The sequence below is a fragment of the Cervus canadensis genome, chromosome 21, assembly GCF_019320065.1.
Source record: "Cervus canadensis isolate Bull #8, Minnesota chromosome 21, ASM1932006v1, whole genome shotgun sequence".
In the NCBI taxonomy this organism is placed as follows: Eukaryota; Metazoa; Chordata; class Mammalia; order Artiodactyla; family Cervidae; genus Cervus; species Cervus canadensis.
The window spans coordinates 35,778,555-35,788,924 of NC_057406.1; the positions used below are offsets into that span (position 1 = coordinate 35,778,555).

The 10,370-nt window shown below is 40.7% G+C and overlaps 1 protein-coding gene across 2 annotated transcripts; it reads left to right on the top strand.

Moving 5' to 3' along the window:
• MED21 (mediator complex subunit 21) lies at positions 1 to 9,353 on the top strand. 2 transcript variants are annotated; one of them, XM_043441264.1, is made up of 4 exons: positions 1 to 124; positions 7,603 to 7,717; positions 8,263 to 8,363; positions 8,909 to 9,353. In XM_043441264.1, the coding sequence occupies exons 1-4, from the start codon at positions 83 to 85 to the stop codon at positions 9,083 to 9,085; spliced, it is 435 nt and encodes a 144-aa protein (XP_043297199.1). In that variant the 5' UTR covers positions 1 to 82; the 3' UTR covers positions 9,086 to 9,353. The 2 variants fall into 2 exon arrangements, with proteins under 2 accessions (XP_043297199.1, XP_043297200.1); XM_043441265.1 differs by lacking the exon at positions 8,909 to 9,353 and having other exon boundaries at positions 52 to 124; positions 8,247 to 8,314.
• The last annotated feature ends 1,017 nt before the right edge of the window (positions 9,354 to 10,370 follow it).

A 10,370-nucleotide genomic window follows, 5' to 3' on the forward strand; every position in this document is an offset into this window, starting at 1 on the left:
CGAGAACGCAGCCCTGTGATTGGCCGTGACTGTCCAATCGCGTAGGAGCAGCGGCTTTCGCCTCTTTGTTTGCGGGAGGAACATGGCGGATCGGCTCACGCAGCTGCAGGACGCCGTGAACTCGGTGAGCAATTGCACTCGATTAATTTCCGTCGTCTTCCTTCCGGAGGGAAAGCATGGCAGAGAAAGAGGTGTGAGGGTCGACACTCGGAAGTGGGGAGTGCACTGAGGCTGGGCTTCAGCAACAAGCGCCGGGGTTGGCTGGAGGCGGCGCTGCCGTCTGGAAGGTCTGAGGCCGGCTGCGGGGCGGGGCGGGAGCCGGCGGCCTCTTCGCCTGCCAAGTGGAGGATCTCACTGCGTGGACTCGCAGGCTTCACCGGCTTCCCTTGTTCTCTGGGACCGGTTTTATTTTCTTGTCAGTGGTGCTTATGGATTTTTCCTTTTTTTGTTTTGCCGGGAGGAGAAAGGAAGCGGAAGTTTTTTTTCCCCTTATAAATTTTAACCCACGGAGAGAAATCCGTGTTCTTAATGATTGGATCTTTGTCATTAGATGTTAGAGAGTATTCTTTGGTTACAGTTTTCAGATTGGGGCTGGAGTGATAGTAATGTGAAAAGTTTTGTTTCATCCAAGTTGGTTCGTATAGACCAAGGGTTCCATCTCGGCCGCTCCCCCAGCTTGTCAGTTTAAGGGAAACTGACATCTTTATAAAGTGAATCTTACGGTCTTTGTATATCTTTAAGGTTTTTAAAACATCTGCCAATGAGTCTCCTCCCTATGAAAGGTCAGATGTTGTAAGTAGCCCCCCTTACTTTGATCTTTCTGGTTATTTTTACTGTTATTTATGTCTACGTGGAAAGTATATGCAAACCAAAGCATTCACATACTTAATACCATTAAGAGCTAAATTGTTTTTCCTTGGTAGTTACATTTCAGTCATTCTGTTTATAATTTGATGTCCCAGGTCGGATACCTGTAGATGTTGACTGGAAAATCAAACTAGTCTCTTGCCAGTTTTTCTCACTGGAAGCTAATAAGTTGGTATTCTTTTTATCACTCAGTGTTTGTACACTTGAAGAATGTGAATCTGCCTGTGAGAAATGGATCTATTTTGTGTATGAGGGCCAGCCTCTAAATGTTGCTAAATTCACCAAGATGAATTCTACCTTTGGTGACTTGCCTGGGTGGCCAGCCAGTCTCCCTCAGGGAGATACTTCTTTGAGGCTTTACAAAATTAAATTGTAATGACTGCTGGATACAAATATTATTTTACGGGAAATGTTGCATATTCCTATATGTTTCATAGCCAGAAGGATAGTAAGGACAAAGTGAATATGGCTCTTAACTCCATGGTTGATCATTGGATTTTGGAGGAAAGCCTCTAGGTTATCTGGTATGGTTGCCTGATATATATAAACAGTGTCATGGTTACAGAGAGTTACTCCTTGAGGAGTTTACAGTCTGGTTAGAAAGACATCATATACTCGAGACATTTAAATAATGCAAAAGCAGTATGTAGTTAGGAGTTGTAATTAATCAAGTGTTTTCAGCTGTAGGCAGAATTTTCTGGCTCTAGAGATACCACTGCATTCTCTACAGGGTCTGAGGTCTGAGTGTCCCACAGCCACATCAGACCAGTAAGTTTCCAACATCATATAAGGACACCCTTTTTTTTAAAACCCGTGGTTACCTAATTTTAACAGATTGAAAACCACAATCACACAAAACTAACCAAACTGATCACATGGATCACAGCCTAGTCTAACTCAATGAAACTATGAGTCATGCTCTGTAGGGCCACCCAAGATGGACGGGTCATGGTGGAGAGTTCCCACTGGAAAAGGGAATGGCAAACTGCTTTAGTATTCTTGCCTTGAGAACCCCATGAACAGTATGAAAAGGCAAAAAATACGACAATGAAAGAAGAACTCCCAGGTTGGTAGATGCCCAATATGCCACTGAAGAAGAGTGGAGAAATAACTCCAGAAGGAATAAAGAGAGGGAATCAAAGCGAAAACAATGCCCAGCTGTGGATGTGACTGGTGATGGAAGTATAGTCTGATGCTGTAAAGAACAATATTGTATAGGAACCTGGAATGTTAGGTTAAATAGAGTCTGAAATGCAGTACTTGGGTGCAATCTCAAAAACAACAGAATGATCTCCATTTGTTTCCAAGGCAAACCATTCAATAACAGAGTAATCCAAATCTGCCACAACCATTAATGCTGAAGAAGCTGAAGTTGAACGGTTCTATGACGACATACAAGACATTCTAGAACTAACACCAAAAAAACAATGTCCCTTTCATCACAGGGGACTGGAATGCAAAAGTAGGAAGTCAAGAGACACCTGGAATAATGGGCAACTGTGGCCTTGGAGTACAAAATGAAGCAGGGCAAAGGATAACAGAGTTTTGCCAAGAGAACGTACTGGTCATAGCAAACACACTCTTCCAACAACACAAGACGTGTCTAAACATGGACATCACCAGATGGTCAACACTGAAATCAGATTTGATTATATTCTTTGCAGCCAAAGATGGAGAAACTCTATACAGTCAGCAAAAACAAGACCAGGAGCTGACTGTGGCTCAGATCATGAACTTCTGTAAAATTCAGACTTAAATTGACGAAAGTAGGGAAAACCACTAGACCATTCAAGTATGACCTAAATCAAATCCCTTCCCTACAGTGGAAGTGACATAGATTCAAGGGATTAGATATGATAGAGTGCCTGAAGAACTATGGATGGAGGTTCATGACATTGTATAGGATGCAGTGATCAAGACCATCCCCAAGAAAAACAAATGCAAAAAAGGCAAAATGGTTGTGTCTGAGGAGGCCTTACAAATAGCTGAGAAAAGAAGAGAAGCTAAAGGCAAAGGAGAAAAGAAAAGATATACCCATCTGAATTCAGCGTTCCAAAGAATAGCATGGAGAGATAAGAAAGCCTTCCTCAGTGATCAGTGCAGAGAAATAGAGGAAAAGAATAGAATGGGAAAGACTAGAAATCTCTTCAAGAAAATCAGAGATACCAAGGGAACATTTCATGCAAAGATGGGCACAATAAAGGACAGAAATGGTATGGACCTAACAGAAGTAGAAGATATTAAGAAGAGGTGGCAAGAATACACAGAAGAACTATACAAAAAATTACCTTCATGACCCAGAAAATCACGATGGTGTGATCACTCACCTAGAGCCAGACATCCTGGAATGCAAAGTCAAGTGGGCCTTAGGAAGCATCACTACAAACACAGCTAGTGGAGGTGATAGAATTCCAGTTGAGCTATTTCATATCCTAAAAGATAATGCTATGAAAGTGCTGCACTCAATATGCCAGCACATTGGGAAAACTCAGCAGTGGCCACAGGACTGGGAAAGGTCAGTTTTCATTCCATTCCCAAAGAAAGGCAATGACAAAGAACGTTCAAACTACTGCACAATTGTACTCATCTCACATGCTAGCAAAGTAATGTTCAGAATTCTCCAAGCCAGGCTTCAACAGTATGTGAACTGTGAACTTCCAGATGTTCAAGCTGGATTTAGAAAAGGCAGAGGAACCAGAGATCAAATTGCCAACATCCTCTGGATCATCAAAAAAGCAAGAGAGTTCCAGGAAAACATCTACTTCTGCTTTATTGACTACACCAAAGTCTTTGACTGTGTGGATCACAACAAACTGGAAAATTCTTCAAGAGATGAGAATATCAGAAAACCTGACCTACCTCCTGAGAAGTCTGTATGCTTCTCAAGAAGCTGCAGTTAGAGCCGGACATGGAACAACAGACTGTTTCCAAATCGGGAAAGGAGTACATCAAGGCTGTATATTGTCACCCTGCTTATTTAACTTATATGCAGAGTACGTCATGTGAAATGCTGGGCTAGATGAAGCACAAGCTGGAATCAAGATTGCTGGGGGAAATATCAATAACCTCAGATATGTAGATGACACCACCCTTATGGCAGAAAGGAAGAGAAACTAAAGAGCTTCTTTATAAAGTGAAAGGGGAGAGGAAAAAGCTGGCTTAAAACTTAACATTCAACAAACTAAGACCATGGCATTCAGTCCCCTCACTTCATGACATTTAGATGGGGAAACAATGGAAACAGTGAGAGACTATTTTCTTGAGCTCCAAAATCACTGCAGATGGTGACTGCAGCCATGAAATTAAAAGATGCTTGCTCTTTGCAAGAAAAGCTGTGACCAACCTAGACAGCATATTAAAAAGCAGAGACATTACTTTATCAACCAAGGTCCGTCTAGTCAACGCTATGGTTTTTCCAGTAGTCATGTATGGATGTAACAGTTGGACCGTAAAGAAAGCTGAGTGCTGAAAAATTCATTCTTTTGAACTGTGGTGTTGGAGAAGACTCTTGAGAGTCCCTTGGACTGCACAGAGATCCAGCCAGTCCATCCTAAAGGAGATCAGTCCTGAATATTCATTGGAAGGACTGATGCTGAAGCTCCAATCCTTTGGCCACCTGACATGAAGAACTGAGTCACTAGAAAAGACCCTGATGCTGGTCAAGATTGAAGGTGGGAGGAGAAGCGGACGAAAGAGGATGAGATGGTTGGATGGCATCACCAACATGAGTCTGAGTAAACTCCGGGTGTTGGTGATGAACAGGGAGGCCTGGTGTGCTGCAGTGCATGGGGTTGAAAAGAATCGGACACCACTGAGTGACTGAATTGAACTTTCAGCTATAAGTGCTGAAGTGGACTGTTGAGTGATATTAATTAAAGTAGAGGGAATCTTATTAGGATTTACCTGAATCATAATTATTTGTAAGATTTTAACATAAAGTTCTTTTATCCTCTGAGGACTCCATGAGAGCAAACTGTCTTGTTGGCTTTATCACTATAATGGTTATACAATTATACACACAGTGCTTCTCATAGAGCTGATTTTTAAGTTTTTTTTCTTCTTTCTTTATTATTTATTCATATATGGCTGCACTGGGTCTTCACTGCTGTGCACAGGCTTTCTCTTGATGCATTGAGCAGAGGCTGGCGGGGGCGAGGCGGGGAGGACATTGCATGGGCTTCTCTTTGCAGTGATTTCTCCTGCTGTGGACAACAGACTTTAGGTACCTGGGCTTCCCAGTAGTTGAGGGTCAGGGACTCTAAAGCGCTGGCTCAGTAGTTTGGGTGCAGGAGTTTAGTTTCCCTGCAGCATGTGGAATCTTCTCAGACCAGGGATTGAACCTGCGTTGACAGGTGGATTCGTTACTACTCAGCCACCAGGGAAGTCCCTAGAATTATTTTGATAAATATTTGCTGAGTAAATGGATTTTGAGAGCTTCATATGGACAGAACAAACAGCCATTGTATTTAACCTAATGAGAGAATGTTCTCAGTTAACAAACTCTAGTTACCAGAATCAGAATCTATATTTGTACAGGCTCAGAGCACTTACTGCCACTTAATACTTTTGCAAAAATGTGAACAAAAGCAGTGTAGTCAGGAATGAATTTTCACTAGTCAGGCATATATAAAGGAGTAGTAGATAATGAACAAGTCGGGTTGAGTTCGATTATTGAAAGCTTTGGAATAGCCTGAAGATTGGGAGATTTATCTTGAAAACCATGCTGGGGTGAGCTCAGAATTTTGGAGCAGAGTAAAATAACCTAGAAAATAATAAGAACTAGAAAATAGTAAGGAGCTATTGTAAACAATTCTTGTGTGAAGTAATTAGTTGCACTAACAGCATCAGTGATGGTAGAAGGAAAAGGGAAAGATTTGTAGTAACATTAGCAGGATTTGAAGATGAAAGTGAAGAGTTTGAAGGTAGACTGGTTGACTGGAAGATTCTCAATACAAATTAGATATTAAAGGAAATAGTTGACTTTTGAGTTCTGTCATTCAAATAATGGCAGTAAAACTTACTGGAAACGCTGATTCACTGATTGGAGGCCAGGAATTGCAGTTTGAGTGCTCAGGACTATGGAGAGAAGTTGGTGGGGAGGATGGGAGTCTTAGGTTTGGAGATGGTAATGTTAACAAAGCTAAGTTTGTTTGCTGGATCCACATCTGGCCAAAGGCTGAGACATCGTTTTGCAGCCAGAGAAGGGGTTTATTTATTCAGGAAGCAGCTGAGTGACAAGATAGGAGGGCAGATCTCAGATTGCTTCCCAGAAGGCAAGAGACTTGAGATTTGGAGGACTTGCCTGGTGGTCCAATGGTTAAGATTATGCACTTCCAATGCAGGGGGCATAGGTTTGATCCCTGGTCAGGGAACTAAGATCCCACATGCCTCTTGGCTGGGGGGTGGGGGGTGGAGGTGGGAAACAAACAGAAAATAAAGACGCTTGAGATTTTATGGGATAAAGAAGTAGGGTGGTCTCAGGCGCGGGGTAGGGTGATTGGAGGTAGGGAGAAGGTAAAGTAATCAGTATTCTGCACAGGACCAGTTCTTGGGGCTTCCCTGGTAGCTCAGATGGTAAAGAATTTACCTGCAATGCAGGAGACCCAGGTAGAGTCGTTGTTCCCAACTGTTCTTAACTGGTCTGAACTGGGCAGGACCTTAGTCCAAATTTTTCAAATTTTTGAAAAACAGCCTAAGTCCCTTTTACTATAGTGACCCACACATCAGGAGCGTTATCTGTTGGGGGTGGTGAGAAGTCTGGTGCTGCGTTATGTGGGCTAGGAAGGTATGTGATTAGGGAAAGAAAAAAGCTAAAGCAAACATAATCGTTAGAGGCAGATTACAAAGGGTTTTGTCACCAGCTGTTTCCTTATCTGCTGTTTTGTAAGACATACTCCAGTCTTTCGTTTAAGGTGCCAGCTTCTGTTAACCCCATGGGACAGTTTCAGTAAGTAGGGACTTGGTATTGTCAATCTTTGAACTGCTTAAGAAATACTTTCAGAGCACTAGGAGTTTTAAGTCCTGGAGAAAAACATTTCAGACATACTTAAGGTGCAGTTTTGTCCCACCACTATTTGTTTCTACTTGTAATTACTCTGGTTTCAGAAAAGGGGTCATATTTTTAAATGGTTTAAAAATTTAACCTGGGGCCATTCTGAGATGTTTGCCTGTCAGATGTGCTCTTTTCCACCACTGTTCCCCCAAAAGTATTTACTTGTGCTTGCAGAAAGTACTGGCATATATTTCTTTTGTCATTCTGTTACCTTGGGAAGAAAAGAAAGATTATTTTGTTTTTCTTTTTAACTGTCTCAACTAAATTGATACCAAACATAGTTTCTTTAGGGCTTCCCAGGTGGCACAGTGGTAAAGAATCTGCTTGTCAGTGCAAGAAACACAGGAGACTGGGGTTCCATCCCTGAATAGGGAAGATCCCCTGGAGGAGGAAATGGCAACTGACTCCAGTATTCCTGCCTGAAAAATGCCCATGGACAAAGGAGCCATGGGTTTGCAAAGAATTGGACGTGATTGAGCCACTGAGAATTTAGTTTCTTTGCATGATTAAAACGTTTAACCATTCTTAGTAACTGGTTTTTGCTATCCAGAATTACTCCTTTCTGTTTTATTTATTTATTTTGGCTCAGAGAACATTATAGAAACATTGCTGCCGCTGTTACCAATAAAATCCTTAAAGAGGATAAATCCACTCTAACTTGGCCACCTTTCCTTTGCCTCCAGCTTGCAGATCAGTTTTGTAATGCCATTGGAGTGCTGCAGCAGTGTGGCCCTCCTGCCTCCTTTAGTAACATCCAGACAGCCATTAACAAAGATCAGCCGGCTAACCCTACAGAAGGTAAATAGATTTTCTTGGCTTCTCTTAGTTTGACTGTCACATTACCTGTAATACCTTAAAATCAGATTTATTGAAAGGTTCAACTTATTTATGGCTTTCTGAAAATGTTATTGTTTGAGACTATTACAAGTTTGTCATAAAAGAAATGAATTCATTACAGTAAATTTATGTAACACCTCATAATTCTTTTCATGTGAAATAACAGATTTTTTACTCCTCTAAAGTATAATTGTGTGAATTTAGATGAATTTTTACTTGAGGGACCTTAATAAAAATGCCATCCAATTTACACATTCCTTTATTCAAGGGACCACCATATTGTCCTAATAATGAAATGATAATACATTATGCTTAAGTTCTAATTTGAGTTAATATTAAAGCTAATTCTCAGACATAATAGAATTGATGTGTTAAAATTACACTTTTATCATTAGAAGTCTAATACAGAAAAACTAATGAAGTTTCCTGGTTTCATTAAACTTTAATTTCTCTTTCTGAAAACTTGAGATTCTCTAATATCCTCAATGAGTGCTGTCTTTCTCTAGAATATGCCCAGCTTTTTGCAGCGCTGATTGCACGAACAGCAAAAGACATTGATGTTCTGATAGATTCCTTACCCAGTGAAGAATCTACAGCTGCTTTACAGGTAAAAATCTGTTTTCCTTTGAGAATTTTACGAATAGAATTTTGAATTCAAGGAAATAGATTTAGTACCTTTTATTACAATATTCAATGTTAATCTAAATTTTAAAATGGGAGTTTTATTGTAAACTACTGCAGCCTATTTAAGACTGCTGAAAATATATAGGTGTCCAGTTTTGAGTTACAAGGAAACTTACCGTTTTCCTCAGTTGGGTTCTTTTCCTTGCCAGTAGTGACAAGAGAGGGGCCATTCTGGATATGGAGTAGAATAGCAGTGTCTGAGAGCAATGTGGAAAGGAGTCTCATGTAGCCATCCAGAGATCTCTAATTGAAAAGTCATCTTTTAAATAATTCATGCAGGGAAGACTCTCAAGTAATATCTGATCTTAGGATTTCTGCCACTGGCAAAAAAATCTATCACAGTGGTTGCATAGTCATCAGATTTAAAAGTAAATACTTTCATTGCAATTTCTTTCCTCCTCAACTTTTACCAGTCTCCAGGTTTTTCATTTCTCAAACTATTCTTAAAATTTGTGTTTTCTCACAAAGGCTGCTAGCTTATATAAGCTGGAAGAGGAAAACCACGAGGCTGCTACCAGTCTGGAGGATGTTGTCTACCGAGGGGACATGCTTCTGGAAAAGATACAGAGTGCACTTGCTGATATTGCACAGTCCCAGCTGAAGACAAGAAGCGGTACCCATAGCCAGTCTCTTCCAGACTCATAGCACCAGTGTAGACATGCTGCGGGTGAGGAAAGAACTGTTTCAATGCATCAGATTTAGGTGTAAGCCTTACACTATGACACATGTTATCTTTTCAGCTATTTTAAATAGTCTTCTGTTTTCACTCTTAGTAAATAAGCTTGTAAAATGATGAATGAACCAGCTTTAAAACTGTCACTATGCCACTATTTTTTATTATCTGAGTGAAATTATTGAGGCCAATATTGCATTAATGTTCATAATATAATTAATAAACAACTGTACTATCAAATTCTGTTGGGACATAATCTGTCTTTATTTTTGTCATGTTTCTGCAGTTTTTACAAATCAAAACATCCCTCAAGAGGTGGTAAATGCAGAGAGCATGAACTTTCGAATTTAGGTTGACATCCTTCTACCTCTTTAATGGTGACATGGTATAAATTTGGAGCTTGAGCAAGGAATGACTGAAACCACGTTGTTTTTTAAGAAACAAAAAGTTAATATGGCTGGATGAGATATTAGGTCACTTTCGCAGGCTTTTTCCTCTTTTCCTAGAACCTCAGACCCATTCTAGTTCATCTCCACATTTGTTTCTAATAAGAAATAGTCTTTGTGTAATTCTCATGCTATTGTGAGAAGAATTTTCTTTATTCTCAACTTTTTCTCTTATCTCTGCCTGTTTTTTTTCTCCCTGTTTTTCCCCTTAATTTGCATAGTAAAATAGTGAAGTGTGTTTCCTGAGTCATAGATTCCATCTCATTCTTTTCATTTATCCAAAGTTTGTTTTCTGATCTTGTAAACCTCTCAGCCTTTATTGCTGCGTTCTATTTGACCAGAACATGCTTCCACTACATCAGTTATTACTACTTCAGTATCATTGTCTCCATTGACCCTTTTTAAAAAAATTTATGTATGTTTGACTGTGCTGGGTCCTTGTCGCATGGGCTTTTCTGTAGTTGTGTTGGGTGGCGGCTACTCTCTAGTTGTGGTGCCCGGGTTTCTTATTGCAGGGGCTTCTCTTGTCGAAGAGCATGTGATCTAGGGCACTCGGGCTGCAGTAATTGCAGCGTGTGGGCTCCGTAGTTGCAGCTGGGCTCTAGAGCACAGGCTCAGTAGTTGTTACCCACGGGCGTAGTTGCTCCAAGTCATATGGGATCCTCCCGGACCAGGGACAGAAGCCATGTCTCCTGCGTTGGCAGGCAGATTCTTCACCACTGTGCCACCAGGGAAGTCCAGCCCTTTGTTATTGCTGGCATTTGTGTCTGCTTTCTCAAGTATGCTTATGCATCCAACTCTTGGATCTCCT

What these genes read in the sequence shown, in the direction of transcription:
- MED21 (XM_043441264.1), top strand. Translation starts at nt 83, where the DNA reads ATGGCGGATCGGCTCACGCAGCTGCAGGACGCCGTGAACTCG. An exon ending in TGCAGGACGCCGTGAACTCG is followed by an intron (nt 125 to 7,602) that starts GTGAGCAATTGC and finishes CTTTGCCTCCAG; the next exon opens with CTTGCAGATCAGTTTTGTAA. An exon ending in GCCGGCTAACCCTACAGAAG is followed by an intron (nt 7,718 to 8,262) that starts GTAAATAGATTT and finishes GTCTTTCTCTAG; the next exon opens with AATATGCCCAGCTTTTTGCA.